This window comes from Biomphalaria glabrata, chromosome 17, assembly GCF_947242115.1.
Source record: "Biomphalaria glabrata chromosome 17, xgBioGlab47.1, whole genome shotgun sequence".
Lineage (NCBI taxonomy): Eukaryota > Metazoa > Mollusca > Gastropoda > Planorbidae > Biomphalaria > Biomphalaria glabrata.
In genome coordinates, this window is record NC_074727.1 from 27,490,624 (window position 1) to 27,511,364 (window position 20,741).

Here is a 20,741-nt window from a genome sequence, read left to right on the forward strand (position 1 = left end):
TATACAAGAGTTACCTTCTTATGTATACAAGAGTTACCTACTTATGTATACAAGAGTTACCTACTTATGTATGCAAGAGTTACCTACTTATGTATACAAGAAATACCTACTTATGTATACAAGAGTTACCTAACTATGTATACAAGAGTTAAATATTAGTGTATACAAGAGTTACCTACTAGAGTATATAAGAGTTACCTACTTGTATATACTACAAGAGTAACCTACTTGTGTATACAAGAGTTACCTACTTGTGTATACAAGAGTTACCTACTTGTGTATACAAGAGTTACCTACTTATGTATACAAGAGTTACCTACTTATGTATGCAAGAGTTACCTACTTATGTATACAAGAAATACCTACTTATGTATACAAGAGTTACCTAACTATGTATACAAGAGTTAAATATTAGTGTATACAAGAGTTACCTACTAGAGTATATAAGAGTTACCTACTTGTATATACTACAAGAGTAACCTACTTGTGTATACAAGAGTTACCTACTTGTGTATACAAGAGTTACCTACTTGTGTATACAAGAGTTACCTACTTATGTATACAAGAGTTACCTACTTGTGTATACAAGAGTTACCTACTTGTGTATACAAGAGTTACCTATTAGTGTATACAAGAGTTACCTACTTGTATATACTACAAGAGTTACCTACTTATGTATACAAGAGTTACCTACTAGTGTATACAAGAGTTACGTACTTGTGTATACAAGAGTTAACTATTTATGTATACAAGAAATACCTACTTGTGTATACAAGAGTTACCTACTTGTGTATACAAGAGTCCTAGAATTCTCCCTATAAAAGTCGTATGATATTATACTTTGGTCATGGACTTCTTTTGAAAGTGAGTAACAGAGTCATGTAGAGAGTTACTTAGTTGATCGGTGTGGCATGTAGAGAGTTACTTACTTGATCAGTGTGGCATGAGTATCTATTTTATGTATTTTTCCTGAGTTGAGATACATTCTGTTGTGAAGCACTGGCTCAGCCTGAGAGGAGATCAAAATGTACATTATTTCACATGGTTTGTCAAAGTCTAGATACAAACTTAGAAAACAAAGGAAAACTAAGAATACAAAGAAAGATTACCAGTGGCATAGCGACCATGGCACTAAGGGGCTCATAGGGCACTTGAAAACTAAAGGAGTTGACTGTATGAATTCAAATGCATTCAATTCTTATTTAAATTGAACATGCATTCATTGTGATATTATATTTCCGACAATAATATATCCAAAATATGAAAAAAATGATGTAAACCTTTTTAGTATGATGCAACAACCTTTCATTTGATGGCCATCCCGAAGATTAAAATTTAGAGACAATAATAATCTTAGCTGTGATATACAGTATTCGATTTCCAAGTCAGATCTAGAGTTTTGTAGAACTTGTTAAATAATAATAAAGTACTAAGTAATAATAAAGACACTTTTTTTTTGCTGAAACCAAGGTCAAAGTAATGTCAAATTAAAAAAAAATTCTTTATAATTTTTGACACCAATCAAGACAAAAGAAAAGTTGACACCAGTTAAGATATAAGAAAAATTGATACATAATTCTCTTGATCTCCATTGAGGGAATACCCTAAAGAAATAGCAATCAAAGACTCCTGTTTGGGATTTCATATCTAACTGTAGGCACACACGAAGTCTGCAGACCTCACAAACATTTCATCACATGACACATACGTAGATCTCACAAAACATTTCATCACATGGCACATACGTAGGTCTCACAAACATTTCATCACATGACACATACGTAGGTCTCACAAACATTTCATCACATGACACATATGTAGACCTCATAAACATTTCATCACATGACACATACGTAGGCCTCACAAACATTTCATCACATGACATATACGTAGACCTCATAAACATTTCATCACATGACATATACGTAGACCTCATAAACATTTCATCACATGACACATACGTAGACCTCATAAACATTTCATCACATGACACATACGTAGACCTCACAAACATTTCATCACATGACACATACGTAGACCTCACAAAACATTTCATCACATGACACATACGTAGGTCTCACAAGCATTTCATCACATGACACATACGTAGGCCTCACAAACATTTCATCACATGACACATACGTAGACCTCATAAACATTTCATCACATGACACATACGTAGACCTCAGAAAACATTTCATCACATGACATATACGTAGGCCTCATAAACATTTCATCACATGACACATACGTAGGTCTCACAAACATTTCATCACATGACACATACGTAGACCTCACAAAACATTTCATCACATGGCACATACGTAGACCTCACAAACAATTCATCACATGACACATACGTAGACCTCACAAAACATTTCATCACATGACACATAAGTAGACCTCAAAAACATTTCATCACATGACACATACGTAGGTCTCACAAACATTTCATCACATGGCACATACGTAGACCTCACAAACATTTCATCACATGACACATACGTAGACCTCACAAAACATTTCATCACATGACACATACGTAGGTCTCACAAACATTTCATCACATGACACATACGTAGACCTCACAAAACATTTCATCAAATAATACAAACGTAGGCATCACAAAACATTTCATCACATGACACATACGTAGACCTCACAAACATTTCATCACATGACACATACGTAGACCTCACAAACATTTCATCACATGACACATACGTAGACCTCACAAAACATTTCATCACATGACACATACGTAGGACTCACAAACATTTCATCACATGACACATACGTAGACCTCACAAAACATTTCATCACATGGCACATACGTAGACCTCACAGACATTTCATCACATGACACATACGTAGACCTCACAAACATTTCATCACATGACACATACGTAGACCTCACAAAACATTTCATCACATGGCACATACGTAGACCTCACAAACATTTCATCACATGACACATACGTAGACCTCACAAACATTTCATCACATGACACATACGTAGACCTCTCAAAACATTTCATCACATGACATATACGTAGGACTCACAAACATTTCATCACATGACACATACGTAGACCTCACAAACATTTCATCACATGACACATACGTAGACCTCTCAAAACATTTCATCACATGACATATACGTAGGACTCACAAACATTTCATCACATGACACATACGTAGACCTCACAAACATTTCATCACATGACACATACGTAGACCTCACAAACATTTCATCACATGACATATACGTAGGACTCACAAACATTTCATCGCATGACACATACGTAGGCCTCACAAACATTTCATCACATGACACATACGTAGACCTCACAAACATTTCATCACATGACACATACGTAGACATCACAAACATTTCATCACATGACACATACGTAGACCTCACAAACATTTCATCACATGGCACATACGTAGACCTCAAAAACATTTCATCACATGACATATACGTAGGCCTCACAAACGTTTCATGGCATGACATATACGTAGGCCTCACAAACATTTCATCACGTGACACATACGTAGACCTCACAATATAATGACTGGTTCAGAGCAGACTTACGTCATATTTAAAAGGTGGAGACTTTCTCTTGTCTGTTGGGGCGATCTGTTCATAACTGAAACAAAATAAGTATATCCAGAAAATATAGGCCAAAGAATTGACATAAATCTCAATTGTCACTAGATCAGTGGTTACCAAACTTTTTTGTCTTGTAGACACCTTGCCATGTTTTCTGGTTTTCGGTAGACTTCCTGTTTAATTTGCACATTTTGTTCAAATGCATCAACATTTTGGTTAAAACTCATTTCTATCTAAGTAGTGAGGCTGAAAAGTGAACAAGTAATTTCAAGCTACATACTAAGTTCTAGAGATTTTTGTTTTGAAACCAATTCAAATACAAATGACTATGTACAGCTAGAATCACCAAACACACTGGAAATGTCTTATGTCTATTCATTAATTTGACTGAAGTATCATTGTCAAAGTTTTCTCAAAGAGCAGTTTTTCGTGTATTTCTTAATCTTTCATATGCGGCTCAAATATTGAGTCTGCAAAGATGTTCTCCCTACCAGGAGAAGGGGAGAAGCATGAAGGGCTGCCCATCTAGCCGAAGTACAACTGAAATCAAAACTCTACTGTCTTACTGTCTCTACTGTCTTGCAACTCAAACATGGGAAAGGTTTTGTGGGTCAACCCTGAGGTAAAATAAGGAGCCGCGACCCAAATGCAGTTTGCAGCACACATCACTACACCCTGTCAGAGCCTGTGACACTGCTGATCCCAAACTGTATATATGTCGTTTGCAAATAATTACATAATAAGATTTTAATTTTATAACTCATGCCACCGACGTGTCCTGGAACTGTAGAGTTGCTTAAAGCAATTCTTTTAATATCAGATGTAGCTTTGTGTAAAACAGTTTTTACAACTACAACGGCTGGTACAATCAAATGTTTTACCTTGAATGTTTTACGTATTTGGTCATAACAAAGTTTCCCTTTCGGATCTTGTGATGATGTTAAGATGATCTGTTTCTTTGGCCAACAGTTAACGAGCAGGGGGTCATGTGGGCAGCACAAAGACCAACCGCCTTTACTTTTCCTAACTTAAGTCAGATACCCAATACATTAGAGTTAGGTGGGCCGACACCTCAAAATTCACCAAGATTCGAACCCAGGACCCCAGGTTAGTAAGCCAAGCGCTTAACCACTACCACCCTATTTTGCTATAAGTAAACAGATATTGTAAGACGCCCACATACCATCATCTTCTCTATATGATGTCGAAGACATATTTTGTGGGACTATTCTGAACTTTATCTTTGAATGTTTGAACATTTTTCAAACGTTTTTATCATGGTGACATTGTCTCAGATGATCCTCCAGCGTAATTAGTTTCATATCGGCATAAAAAAAGGCAATTGGCATGTTTGATAAGGAAGGAATGAACAATTTTAACTAATCAGAGCGCTATACAGTTTACATTTCTTTTTGCTCAACATTCCTCACATGTAGACAAAAGGAACGTGATTGAAATAAAAGTCTTTTTTCGTTTGGATAGCAGAATCAATAGTTCAAGGATTCACTCACGTACACATGATATATTAATGTATGAAAGAATTACATTCATGTGGTGTCAAAATTAAAGTCACGACGTGCTTAAATGAAATCTATTATCGTAGACCCCGTGGACATCTCATAGACCCCCAATTAGTTTTTTCACTTTCATAGACACCTTGGAAGTCTTTGTAGACCACTGGGGGGGGGGATCTATATAGACCACTTTGAGAATCACTGCACTAGATGGTCACATGTTGTAGGCTGAGTTAGACAAAAGGTTTTAGAGTGAAAGGTTGCTATGAAAACTAAACCAAACTTTATAAATTTTTTGTCTGGAACTGTCTAAATCTTTAAACTGTTTTTTCGTACACACAGCATCAAGTGACACGAATCCATCAATAAATTGACCAATTATTTTATCAATTAATTAATTTTGTTTTTATTTGCAATGTAGAGTAAAAACTCATTAAGCTAGAGGGAGTTGGATGGCTGTCTGGCCGTGCGGTTTGCGCGCTGGACTGTTGTTTGAATTTATCGATGGTCCCGGGTTCAAACCCTGCGCGCTGGACTGTTGTTTGAATTTATCGATGGTCCCGGGTTCAAACCCTGCCCGCTCCCATCCCTCGTGGTCCTGCGGGAGGTTAGGACTAGGAAGTAAACTATCTTCAACTCTGAAGGAACATCCGAAACATGTCAAAGATTTGAACAAACAAAACAATATAAGCCTTTTGTTATGAATTAGGTGATAAGACTTGCAAGAAAGAAAACTAAAGAAAGGAAAATAAAAGTATTCAAAGTTGATGTAAAGATGCATGTTGATGTTAACATTATATCAAAGACTGTATCAATTATACACAAAAACTTATATATATATGATTTCTTTATCAAAGACCCAGAAATATGCCTCTGAAAAAAAAAACAATATTGTCACTGCTACATAGGAACTAAACCAGTGATTCATCCAGTTTTAGCAACTAAACAAGTGATTCATCTAGTTTTAGCAACTAAACCAGTGATTCATCAATGCATAACGACTAAACCAGTGTTTCATCTAGGCGCAGCAAATAAACCAGTGTTTCATCTAGGTGCAGCAAATAAACCAGTGTTTCATCTAGGCGCAGCAAATAAACCAGTGTTTCATCTAGGCGCAGCAAATAAACCAGTGTTTCATCTAGGCGTAGCAACTAAACCAGTGTTTCATCTAGGCGCAGCAAATAAACCAGTGTTTCATCTAGGCGTAGCAACTAAACCAGTGTTTCATCTAGGCGCAGCAAATAAACCAGTGATTCATCTAGGCGCAGCAATTAAACCAGTGATTAATCAATGCATAGCAACTAAACCAGTGATTGATCTAGGTGAAGCAACTAAACCAGTGACTGATTTAGGTGCAGCAACTAAACCAGTGATTGATCTAGGTGCAGCAACTAAACCAGTGATTGATCTAGGTGCAGCAACTAAACCAGTGATTGATTTAGGTGCAGCAACTAAACCAGTGATTGATCTAGGTGCAGCAACTAAACCAGTGATTGATTTAGGTGCAGCAACTAAACCAGTGATTGAACTAGGTGCAGCAACTAAACCAGTGATTGAACTAGGTGCAGCAACTAAACCAGTGATTGATCTAGGTGCCGCAAATAAACCAGTGATTGATTTAGGTGCAGCAACTAAACCAGTGATTGATTTAGGTGCAGCAACTAAACCAGTGATTGATTTAGGTGCAGCAACTAAACCAGTGATTGATTTAGGTGCAGCAACTAAACCAGTGATTGATCTAGGTGAAGCAACTAAACCAGTGATTGATCTAGGTGCAGCAACTAAACCAGTGATTCATCAAGGTTTTGCAACTAAGCCAGTGATTGATCTAGGTGCCGCAACTAAGCCAGTGATTGATCTAGGTGAAGCAACTAAACCAGTGATTGATCTAGGTGCTGCAACTAAACCAGTGATTCATGAAGGTTTTGCAACTAAGCCAGTGATTGATCTAGGTGCCGCAACTAAGCCAGTGATTGATCTAGGTGCAGCAATTAAACCAGTGATTGATTTAGGTGCAGCAACTAAACCAGTGATTGATCTAGGTGCAGCAACTAAACCAGTGATTGATCTAGGCATAGCAAAAGTGTTCACTCAAAGGGACATGATCCTGCGGTGTTCTTGAAATCCACTGAAAATGTTGGGAGTATGGGCTGTGTCTTATGGAGTGGGGAGTGCAGCATCCAGTGGATGAGATTGTGTAGACATAGTCGTTTATCTTTCTAGTCAGTTTACTATTTGATTCACAGGTGACAACCAGACAACCGTGTTCAAATAGTCACCTACATCTGAGACTGTTACCAGACAACCGTGTTCAAATAGTCACCTACATCTGAGACTGTTACCAGACAACCGTGTTCAAATAGTCACCTACATCTGAGACTGTTACCAGACAACCGTGTTCAAATAGTCACCTACATCTGAGACTGTTGGTAATCTGATGCTACATCTCAGCGTCTCTTCTAAAAGAAGAACTAAATTGGGAAACAAAAGATCTCACGCTGAGATTGCATAAGAAACATTTACTTTCGACGTATTGAACAAGAAACATTTACTTTCGACGTTTTGAACAAGAAACATTTACTTTCGACGTTTTGAACAAGAAACATTTACTGTCGACGTTTTGAACAAGAAACATTTACTTTCGACGTTTTGAACAAGAAACATTTACTTTCGACGTTTTGAACAAGAAACATTTACTGTCGACGTTTTGAACAAGAAACATTTACTTTCGACGTTTTGAACAAGAAACATTTACTTTCGACGTTTTGAACAAGAAACATTTACTTTCGACGTTTTGAACAAGAAACATTTACTTTCAACGTTTTGAACAAGAAACATTTACTTTCGACGTTTTGCGCAAAAGACTTTGCAGGTTGAAAGCTGTAATAATAAATGCAAGGCTGAACTGGTCAACACACAAACTCCAGTCTAGACAAAAGAGTTGCTGAATTTTGACTATAAAAGCAACGAAGAAATCTTTGAAAGTAATCGATCTCAGACTAAACTGTAGACGCCTTCTCTTGTTCTGTATTCAGAAACAAGTCTAGAAACTACGTTGCTATGTATGTGTGTTATTTACTTATTAAATAAAGAGTTTTTTTGAGTTCCTTTGTTTAAAAAAAAAATCTAGATCTCCCTCTTTCAATAATTGCCGAGCTATTGATTCAAATACTGAGAAAAAATGTCTGAGAAGAATTGAGACCATTTTCCAATATAGTAATCAATACCAGAAATCAACAAAGATGATCGAATGGGCAAAACTAAATGCGCATGACTGGATGATTTGAGAGAAATGAATTTCAATCCTTCAATGTTTTATCCCACTTCAGTCCCCCTCAACACGAAACAAATCGCTCAGCGTCAAGTATTTACATCTAGTCAAGGGTAGACACAAATCACAATTCTAATGATAGGCCTATAGGTCTAGACTTTGAAGAAGGTCTGAAAGTCTATTAATTTATGCAAACATGGAACTATATTAAAGGAACAGCTACTTCAAAACAGGGTCTTTGCACATTAATCGACCATTCCCGTACTGCTGATAAAAAATAGTGAGACAAAGTAGGATTTTATGCCTCGACCGCGAGACATTTGTTGATTAGAATTTTTCTTTTTGACTGTTTTCAAACAGATTTGTACTAACTTCATCCAGACTAATTGTCCACCTTTACCTCTCCCTTAGTCAGTTGGACCGTTTTCGTCCATTCCTCTCTGTCTTTTGCTTTAGATAGAATCTCTTTCAATGGCAGGCCCGTCCATTCTTTAATGTTGTCTTTCCATGGCTTTCTCTGTCTGCATCTTCTTTAGTTTTGGATTTTTGGCACGTCGCACAATTCAGGCTATGTCGAGCAAGACATAAGAACTAGACTGGGACAGATGTATTTCATTACGAGCTGTGACATAAGAACTAGACTGGGACAGATGTATTTCATTACGAGCTGTGACATAAGAACTAGACTGGGACAGATGTATTTCATTACGAGCTGTGACGTAAGAACTAGACTGGGACAGATGTATTTCATTACGAGCTGTGACATAAGAACTAGACTGGGACAGATATATTTCATTACGAGCTGTGATTCAAGAACTAGACTGGGACAGATGTATTTCATTACGAGCTGTGATTTAAGAACTAGACTGAGACAGATGTATTTCATTACGAGCTGTGATTCAAGAACTAGACTGGGACAGATGTATTTCATTACGAGCTGTGATTCAAGAACTAGACTGGGACAGATGTATTTCATTACGAGCTGTGATTCAAGAACTAGACTGGGACAGATGTATTTCATTACGAGCTGTGATTCAAGAACTAGACTGGGACAGATGTATTTCATTACGAGCTGTGACATAAGAACTAGACTGGGACAGATGTATTTCATTACGAGCTGTGACATAAGAACTAGACTGGGACAGATGTATTTCATTACGAGCTGTGACATAAGAACTAGACTGGGACAGATGTATTTCATTACGAGCTGTGATGTAAGAACTAGACTGGGACAGATGTATTTCATTACGAGCTGTGACGTAAGAACTAGACTGAGACAGATGTATTTCATTACGAGCTGTGACATAAGAACTAGACTGGGACAGATGTATTTCATTACGAGCTGTGACATAAGAACTAAACTGAGACAGATGTATTTCATTACGAGCTGTGACGTAAGAACTAGACTGGGACAGATGTATTTCATTACGAGCTGTGATGTAAGAACTAGACTGGGACAGATGTATTTCATTACGAGCTGTGACGTAAGAACTAGACTGAGACAGATGTATTTCATTACGAGCTGTGACGTAAGAACTAGACTGGGACAGATGTATTTCATTACGAGCTGTGACGTAAGAACTAGACTGAGCTGTGATGTAAGAACTAGACTGGGACAGATGTATTTCATTACGAGCTGTGACGTAAGAACTAGACTGAGACAGATGTATTTCATTACGAGCTGTGACGTAAGAACTAGACTGGGACAGATGTATTTCATTACGAGCTGTGACGTAAGAACTAGACTGGGACAGATGTATTTCATTACGAGCTGTGACGTAAGAACTAGACTGAGACAGATGTATTTCATTACGAGCTGTGATTCAAGAACTAGACATTTAATTTTTAGTTATTGTTTTTGCGTAACTATTACCCCCACCCCCAACACACTTTTTACCGGCGTAGTTTTGTTTTTTATTCCATTGAAATCAACGCGGCTCTTGGTTTCTGGTAATTAAACATGTTGATTGATTTGTGGAAAGGGAAGTTATTGAATCCATTCAGTCGAACAGAAAGTTATCTTGAGATCTATTCAGATTTACGGGAGGTAATTCATGTGTGAAAGTGTCTATTCAAGCTAGAAGATAGAAATAAGGCACTAAGCAGACGATATAGAAGGGGGACTACTGCAGTCACTAACTTCCTAAGGACTATAGGTTATGGCAGGTGGGCTCTCTATGATAGAGTTGTGCTGATCCACCTCGTGAATAGTTCTAAAGCAATCCAAGCTTTGGAAACATGTTATTTTACGGACGGTTTCAACAAAAAGTGTATTGATTGGTTTTGTAGATGCAGACCTAAATGTTAGGCTGTGAACTACAGACACACCAAAATGTGTCAAGTATTTCTTTGGGTCTTCTCGCCCCCCCCCCCCCCAATAGGTCGATACGTTTCGAAGGTAATCAATGGAGCATGACGAGCGCTTGGTGGTACAGCAGATGTTTCTATGCACACGAGGGGGTTGAATACACGACAGCTCTAAATATCAGTATAATGCAAAGTTTGATACTAAATGAAATCTGATGGACATAGGTCAGCTCTTGCTACAAGCATAAAGTATAAAACTCTTGGTACAAGCATAAAGTATAGGTCAACTCCTTGTACAAGCATTAAGTATAAGTCAACTCTTGGTACAAGCATAAAGTATAAGTCAACTCTTGGTACAAGCATAAAGCATAAAGTATACGTCAACTCTTGGTACAAGCATAAAGTATAAGTCAACTCTTGGTACAAGCATAAAGTATAAGTCAACTCTTAGTACAAGCATAAAGTATAAGTCTACTCTTAGTACAAGCATAAAGTATAGGTCAACTCTTAGTACAAGCATAAAGTATAAGTCAACTCTTAGTACAAGCATAAAGTATAAGTCAACTTTTGGTACAAGCATAAAGTATAAGTCAACTCTTGGTACAAGCATAAAGTATAAGTCAACTCTTGGTACAAGCATAAAGCATAAAGTATACGTCAACTCTTGGTACAAGCATAAAGTATAAGTCAACTCTTGGTACAAGCATAAAGCATAAAGTATACGTCAACTCTTGGTACAAGCATAAAGTATAAGTCAACTCTTGGTACAAGCATAAAGTATAAGTCAACTCTTGGTACAAGCATAAAGTATAAGTCAACTCTTGGTACAAGCATAAAGTATAGGTCAACTCTTGGTACAAGCATAAAGTATAAGTCAACTTTTAGTACAAGCATAAAGTATAAGTCTACTCTTAGTAGAAGCATAAAGTATAAGTCAACTCTTAGTACAAGCATAAAGTATGTCATCTGACGTCTAGTTAAGTTTCAATATGTTCAATTCAATGTATTCTTTACTTATCATCAAGAAGATTCTATTAGTGTATCGATATCGATATACCTTGTGTCACAAGGGAAGTAAAAACAGTGGCTGTCACTTAACACAGAAAAAAACAATGGCTGTTACTTAACACAGAAAGAATCAATGACTGTCACTTAACACGGAAAGAAACAATGACTGTCACTTAACACGGAAAGAAACAATGACTGTCACTTAACACGGAAAGAAACAATGACTGTCACTTAACACAGAAAGAAACAATGACTGTCACTTAACACAGAAAGAATAATGACTGTCACTTAACACGGAAAGAAACAATGACTGTCACTTAACACAGAAAGAAACAATCATTGTCACTTAAACACAGAAAGAAACAATGGTTGTCACTTAACACAAAAAGAAACAGTGGTAGTTACTTTACACAGAAAGAAACAATGACTGTCACTTAACACAAAAAGAAACAGTGGTAGTTACTTTACACAGAAAGAAACAATGACTGTCACTTAACACAGAAAGAAACAATGGTTGTTACTTAACACAGAAAGAAACAATGGTTGTCACTTAAACACAGAAAGAAACAATGACTGTCACTTAAACACAGAAAGAAACAATGGTTGTCACTTAACACAGAAAGAAACAATGGTTGTCACTTAACACAGAAAGAAACAATGGTTGTCACTTAACACAGAAAGAAACAATGGTTGTCACTTAACACAAAAAGAAACAATGGTTGTCACTTAACACAGAAAGAAACAATGGTTGTCACTTAAACACAGAAAGAAACAATGGTTGTCACTTAAACACAGAAAGAAACAATGGTTGTCACTTAAACACAGAAAGAAACAATGACTGTCACTTAAATACAGAAAGAAACAATGGTTGTCACTTAAACACAGAAAGAAACAATGGTTGTCACTTAACACAGAAAGAAACAATGGTTGTCACTTAACACAGAAAGAAACAATGACTGTCACTTAACACAGAAAGAAACAATGACTGTCACTTAACACAGAAAGAAACAATGACTGTCACTTAACACAGAAAGAATCAATGACTGTCACTTAACACAGAAAGAAACATTCGTTGTCACTTAAACACAGAAAGAAACAGTTTCAGTTACTTTACACAGAAAGAAACAATGACTGTCACTTAACACAAAAAGAAACAGTGGTAGTTACTTTACACAGAAAGAAACAATGACTGTCACTTAACACAGAAAGAAACAATGGTTGTCACTTAAACACAGAAAGAAACAATGACTGTCACTGAAACACAGAAAGAAACAATGGTTGTCACTTAACACAGAAAGAAACAATGGTTGTCACTTAACACAAAAAGAAACAATGGTTGTCACTTAACACAGAAAGAAACAATGGTTGTCACTTAAACACAGAAAGAAACAATGGTTGTCACTTAAACACAGAAAGAAACAATGGTTGTCACTTAAACACAGAAAGAAACAATGACTGTCACTTAAACACAGAAAGAAACAATGGTTGTCACTTAAACACAGAAAGAAACAATGGTTGTCACTTAACACAGAAAGAAACAATGGTTGTCACTTAACACAGAAAGAAACAATGACTGTCACTTAACACAGAAAGAAACAATGACTGTCACTTAACACAGAAAGAAACAATGACTGTCACTTAACACGGAAAGAAACAATGACTGTCACTTAACACAGAAAGAATCAATGACTGTCACTTAACACAGAAAGAATCAATGACTGTCACTTAACACGGAAAGAAACAATGACTGTCACTTAACACAGAAAGAAACAATGACTGTCACTTAACACAGAAAGAATCAATGACTGTCACTTAACACAGAAAGAAACAATCGTTGTCACTTAAACACAGAAAGAAACAGTGGTAGTTACTTTACACAGAAAGAAACAATGACTGTCACTTAACACAAAAAGAAACAGTGGTAGTTACTTTACACAGAAAGAAACAATGACTGTCACTTAACACAGAAAGAAACAATGGTTGTTACTTAACACAGAAAGAAACAATTGTTGTCACTTAAACACAGAAAGAAACAATGACTGTCACTTAAACACAGAAAGAAACAATGGTTGTCACTTAACACAGAAAGAAACAATGGTTGTCACTCAACACAGAAAGAAACAATGGTTGTCACTTAACACAGAAAGAAACAATGGTTGTCACTTAACACAGAAAGAAACAATGACTGTCACTTAACACAGAAAGAAACAATGGTTGTCACTTAACACAAAAAGAAACAATGGTTGTCACTTAAACACAGAAAGAAACAATGACTGTCACTTTACACAGAAAGAAACAATGGTTGTCACTTAACACAGAAAGAAACAATGGTTGTCACTTAACACAGAAAGAAACAATGGTTGTCACTTAACACCGAAAGAAACAATGGTTGTCACTTAACACCGAAAGAAACAATGGCTTCCTTCGTAACCAGGACAACATTAAATTGTCACCTCGAAAGAAATTGAGAAATTCTCTTGCATTATAGTAGAACCAGTCTTATGTCAGTTGTAGTAGAACCAGTCTAATGTCAGTTGTAATAGAACCAGTCTAATGTCAGTTGTAGTAGAACCAGTCTTATGTCAGTTGTAGTAGAACCAGTCTTATGTCAGTTGTAGTAGAACCAGTCTTATGTCAGTTGTAGTAGAACCAGTCTTATGTCAGTTGTAGTAGAACCAGTCTTATGTCAGTTGTAGTAGAACCAGTCTAATGTCAGTTGTAGTAGAACCAGTCTAATGTCAGTTGTAATAGAACCAGTCTAATGTCAGTTGTAGTAGAACCAGTCTCATGTCAGTTGTAGTAGAACCAGTCTAATGTCAGTTGTAGTAGAACCAGTCTAATGTCAGTTGTAATAGAACCAGTCTCATGTCAGTTGTAGTAGAACCAGTCTTATGTCAGTTGTAATAGAACCAGTCTTATGTCAGTTGTAGTAGAACCAGTCTTATGTCAGTTGTAATAGAACCAGTCTTATGTCAGTTGTAATAGAACCAGTCTTTTGTCAGTTGTAGTAGAACCAGTCTTATGTCAGTTGTAATAGAACCAGTCTTATGTCAGTTGTAGTAGAACCAGTCTTATGTCAGTTGTAATAGAACCAGTCTTATGTCAGTTGTAATAGAACCAGTCTTATGTCAGTTGTAGTAGAACCAGTCTTATGTCAGTTGTAGTAGAACCAGTCTTATGTCAGTTGTAATAGAACCAGTCTTATGTCAGTTGTAGTAGAACCAGTCTTATGTCAGTTGTAGTAGAACCAGTCTTATGTCAGTTGTAATAGAACCAGTCCCATGTCAGTTGTAATAGAACCAGTCTTATGTCAGTTGTAGTAGAACCAGTCTTATGTCAGTTGTAGTAGAACCAGTCTAATGTCAGTTGTAATAGAACCAGTCTTATGTCAGTTGTAGTAGAACCAGTCTTATGTCAGTTGTAATAGAACCAGTCTTATGTCAGTTGTAATAGAACCAGTCTTTTGTCAGTTGTAGTAGAACCAGTCTTATGTCAGTTGTAATAGAACCAGTCTTATGTCAGTTGTAGTAGAACCAGTCTTATGTCAGTTGTAATAGAACCAGTCTTATGTCAGTTGTAATAGAACCAGTCTTATGTCAGTTGTAGTAGAACCAGTCTTATGTCAGTTGTAGTAGAACCAGTCTTATGTCAGTTGTAATAGAACCAGTCTTATGTCAGTTGTAGTAGAACCAGTCTTATGTCAGTTGTAGTAGAACCAGTCTTATGTCAGTTGTAATAGAACCAGTCCCATGTCAGTTGTAATAGAACCAGTCTTATGTCAGTTGTAGTAGAACCAGTCTTATGTCAGTTGTAGTAGAACCAGTCTAATGTCAGTTGTAATAGAACCAGTCTTAAGTCAGTTGTAGTAGAACCAGTCTAATGTCAGTTGTAGTAGAACCAGTCTTATGTCAGTTGTAATAGAACCAGTCTTATGTCAGTTGTAGTAGAACCAGTCTCATGTCAGTTGTAGTAGAACCAGTCTCATGTCAGTTGTAATAGAACCAGTCTCATGTCAGTTGTAATAGAACCAGTCTTATGTCAGTTGTAGTAGAACCAGTCTTATGTCAGTTGTAGTAGAACCAGTCTAATGTCAGTTGTAATAGAACCAGTCTTAAGTCAGTTGTAGTAGAACCAGTCTTATGTCAGTTGTAGTAGAACCAGTCTTATGTCAGTTGTAGTAGAACCAGTCTTATGTCAGTTGTAGTAGAACCAGTCTTATGTCAGTTGTAGTAGAACCAGTCTTATGTCAGTTGTAGTAGAACCAGTCTTATGTCAGTTGTAGTAGAACCAGTCTTATGTCAGTTGTAGTAGAACCAGTCTAATGTCAGTTGTAGTAGAACCAGTCTAATGTCAGTTGTAATAGAACCAGTCTAATGTCAGTTGTAGTAGAACCAGTCTCATGTCAGTTGTAGTAGAACCAGTCTAATGTCAGTTGTAGTAGAACCAGTCTAATGTCAGTTGTAATAGAACCAGTCTTATGTCAGTTGTAGTAGAACCAGTCTAATGTCAGTTGTAATAGAACCAGTCTCATGTCAGTTGTAGTAGAACCAGTCTTATGTCAGTTGTAATAGAACCAGTCTTATGTCAGTTGTAGTAGAACCAGTCTTATGTCAGTTGTAATAGAACCAGTCTTATGTCAGTTGTAGTAGAACCAGTCTTATGTCAGTTGTAATAGAACCAGTCTTATGTCAGTTGTAGTAGAACCAGTCTTATGTCAGTTGTAGTAGAACCAGTCTCATGTCAGTTGTAGTAGAACCAGTCTCATGTCAGTTGTAGTAGAACCAGTCTTATGTCAGTTGTAGTAGAACCAGTCTTATGTCAGTTGTAGTAGAACCAGTCTTATGTCAGTTGTAGTAGAACCAGTCTCATGTCAGTTGTAGTAGAACCAGTCTTATGTCAGTTGTAGTAGAACCAGTCTTATGTCAGTTGTAGTAGAACCAGTCTCATGTCAGTTGTAGTAGAACCAGTCTCATGTCAGTTGTAGTAGAACCAGTCTCATGTCAGTTGTAGAACCAGTCTCATGTCAGTTGTAGTAGAACCAGTCTTATGTCAGTTGTAGTAGAACCAGTCTCATGTCAGTTGTAGTAGAACCAGTCTCATGTCAGTTGTAGTAGAACCAGTCTCATGTCAGTTGTAGTAGAACCGTCCAAAATAAATCTTTGAATAACAAATCTTATACTTGCAATGCAAACAAAAAAAAGTTTGATGGTATAGTGGAGTCTGATCCTGTGTAGTTCACCTGTACAGACACTTCACTGGAATGAAACTTACAATTAGTTTACTTCAAGGTGACTAGTCAGTGCTAGATATAAGGAATACAACATCTATAGCATATGTATAAAGGCCTGGATTGATTGATTCACTGACTCACTAATTTTCCCACTTGCCGTGGACGAAAAGAAAAGCACATTGAACCTATCATTATTTCTCATGTGTCTAGGACAGTGTTTCTCAAACTTTTTTGTCTGCCGGCACACTAAAAAAACTACAAAAATTTCGCAGCAATAGTTACTTTATAATAAAAAGAAAAAAAAAGATTTAACCTGTTTTTAAGTATTACATTTAATGTGAAGGGTGTACGTGTTTTTGAGAGCAAATGCGATCTAATCGAGGCTCCAAAGTCGACAAACAAACTCGCATTTCATCGTCTATTGTAAGAAGTCTCTCTCTTTTCGTAGACTTGATTTCAGTCAGTGCTGAAAATCCAAACTCACAAAACCATAAAGATGAAAATGGAAGAACTATTTTGATTGCTTTTAAGCTGATTGCAGGATATAACTTGTTAAATTGAAATCCAAAACACATCCAGGCTTTTCTCGGCAAAACTTGACTTAAGAACTGCATCGTTTTTTTAAATCAATGAGCTGCTCTTCTTCTTCAGTTGTAAGATTTGTAGCTTCATTGTTTCCAAATGTATAGCTGACCCACCCATATTCATTACTTCAAACTGTTGGTAAGTAATGCTGCAATTCTGACTGCTGATGTGTCAAAGTGTACAGCATTTCTAGGATAATTTCTTTAGTTGAAGCACATTCATTGTAAGTAGGAGAAGCGAAGACACCTTTCAAGATCTTACTTTGCCACAAAGACATTTTTTTTCACCAAATGACTTCAGTTTTGAGGATGCAGTGATGATGGTTTCCGATGGTCCTTGAAGACTTAAATTCAATGAATTTAATTTGTCAAATAAATCAGAGAGAAGTGTCACCTTAACCCACCAGATCTCGTCATGAATAGAAAATCCAAAGTCTTTTTTTTTTCAGCCTCCAAGAATAAAATTAGCTCAGCCTTGAGCTGGACGACACGCTTTAACACTTTCCCCCTGGAGAGCCAACGAACGTTGGTATGATACAGGAGACATTTGTAATCTGAATCCATTGCTTCACAAAGCTCTGGTTTACAACTTCCATCACTTGATCCAGAACAGACATCAAATTTTTCGGCAAAGATTTGAAGGCAAGAGCTTCTCTGTGGATCATGCAGTGAACAACTAATTCATTTGGATTTTCTTGACGCACAAAAGTGACGAATCCCTTTCTATTTCCCTGCATGGAAGGACACAGACACAGTTTTTCTCCACTGTAGATTGAATAGCAAAATGTTTTCGTTCACCACTTTGAAAATATCCTCGCCTTTGGTCGTAGTTGGTAAGTCTTTTCAAAATAAGAATTCGTTGACACATTTTTCTTCCTTTATGAACCGAATAAAAGCTAGCAGCTGGGCCTTGCCGCTAACGTCAGTGGATTCATCAACTTGAAGAGACCACAGCAGAGACACTTCATCGTCAGTCACGTCGAAGTGTTCGCAGATTTGATCTTGTAAATCTGACGATAAGTCTGCGCGAGATAGTATCATTTGACAAAGGAACTTTTTTAACTTTTTCGGCGGCATCGGGTCCAAGGATAGTTTCAACAACTATTGCTAAAGCTGGTGCAATGACTGATTCAGTCTCTGTGTGTGCTTTCTTGCGTTTTGCTAATAACTGAGACTTGCAATCAATCCCTTTTCTAGCAGCTTTAGGTAGTTCGTAAGTTTCTTAGCTTGTTTATTTTGTTGAGCCCAGATATTTTCAAAGTATTCCTTCGGTTGCGCTTTTACTGCTGCATGTTTTGTTTTCAAGTGCCTCTTCAATTTGCTTGGAACAAGCGTCTCATTCGACAGAGTTGCATTGCAGATCAAACAGAATGGTAATGGAGAATCTTCAGGTCCAGAAGATATGAAAGTTTATGAAACCATATCCGATTAATCTTTGTACCTTCGTTTGGTCCATTGCTTTTCATTTAACACTTTCGCAGTTTCATTCTTGCTACCGTATTTCTCCATGTATAACAATGAATAATGCATATTTGTTATTATTAGCATACACCTAAACAATTGACATGAAACACATCGCTTATTATTGTCGTTACCAATTCAAGAACTGCTGTCAGTGCTGTGAGTCTGCTAAGGAGGCCAACATTTGAGTCATTATAATAATATATTATGTATAGTGGACAATTCCATAACCTGAATAGCTAACACCCCTTTCCGTCAATATGGAGCGATTCACTGCCATTGCTGGTCGTTGCAAGTGTGGATATCATCGCAACGTAAAATAAAAATTTAATAATAGGTAGACCTGTGTAACGTTACACGGGTGGCGTTCTGAAAACTCCCGCGGCACACCAGCAAATCTTCGACGGCACACTAGTGTGCCGCGGCACACAGTTTGAGAAACACTTGTCTAGGACAACTTAGCTACTTTCATGATCGAAACCACAGCAGTTAAATTTATCGAAAACGATTTTTATTCGCAATTTAGACCAAAAAAATGCGACAATTTGAAAAGTCCAAGATTCCTTTGTGTGCGTCCAGGCTGCTGTTAATAAATAAGACGCGGTTAGCTCAGTCGGTAGAGAATCAAAGACTTTGGTCAAGTAGAGAATCAGACTTTGGTCAAGTCTCGAATCCCGCGTAATAATGGTATAATTTATACATATTTTTTTAAAATACTGTTTTCGCACAATTTAATTTTTGTAATTCGAATAGGGTTGGGGGGGGGGAATACGGTTAAAGTATTATGTGAGCATTGCAGGGCAAAATAAGAAAAAAATGGCCCAGGCCAAAAAAATATCATAGAGCCTATGATATATTTAGAATACAAATTGACAATCAGAAGAATTGTCTGATAGTGTGCCACTAAAACTTGAGAGCCACTTTGTTAAGGAGGAGAGTTGGTGGAGGGGGAGGGGGTTTGTAGTATCACTCAACGGGCTGGTCAATGGTCCAATTGAACGCACTAGATACTAGAATAGGCTGGCCAAAGGAACATATGGGAAAGCCATTCTATTGTGAGAAGTAAGAAAAATGGGAGGGGCCCATCGCAGATTATATGCATAGTAAATGGAAACATCGATAATGAAATAGACTAACGTATCGCCAAGGACAGTGCATACTATGGCAGATTGTCTAAAAATGTTTGGAATAGACGAGGTATCACCATAAACACAAAACTAGGGATCTATCGAGCTGTCATCCTCCCTACATTGTTCTATGCCTCAGAAACGTGGACAGTAGATAGAAATTATGCACACACTGTGACGATACGAAACTTGCATGCAAAAGTTCATTTGAGTTTTTCCCAGCAAACCGTGAGAAACTTTAATTTTTAACTTAAACAATTATTTTCTTGTCCACCCATACTTAATTTCTTTTAGGATTTATCTCCCCTCGCACTGTTTCTCACGGGACGAATCTCGACGTAAAACATTAACTAGCCTCTCTAGGGCTAACTTTTAATTTTGACCGCTGTGCAGGTGACCAGCACACAATAGTCGCTACACGCGGCGGCCTAATAACTTTTCACACCTATTCTCTCCCCCCCCCCCCCCCCCCCCGCAGGATACGCATCGCTCTAACAATAGCATTGCACTCGGGCTGGACAGATACATATTCGCTTAAGCCTTTGCTCTCACGGTAGGCAACGAATATTGACCATAAATCTGACCTGACGCCTGACATCTCAGGTACATCGATACATATGAGA

At 37.2% G+C, this 20,741-nt stretch overlaps 1 protein-coding gene across 7 annotated transcripts in view; it reads right to left on the bottom strand.

Moving 5' to 3' along the window:
* LOC106050374 (doublecortin domain-containing protein 2-like) overlaps nt 1–20,741 on the bottom strand; it is a 68,825-nt gene that overhangs the window by 22,494 nt on the left and 25,590 nt on the right. For all 7 annotated transcript variants that reach the window (XM_056014982.1, XM_056014987.1, XM_056014986.1 and 4 more), the window contains 2 exons: nt 3,599–3,653; nt 930–1,009 (listed from right to left, as the gene is read on the bottom strand). In XM_056014982.1, coding sequence (XP_055870957.1) covers nt 930–1,009; nt 3,599–3,653 — 135 coding nt within the window. The remainder of the gene's footprint in view (nt 1–929; nt 1,010–3,598; nt 3,654–20,741) is intronic.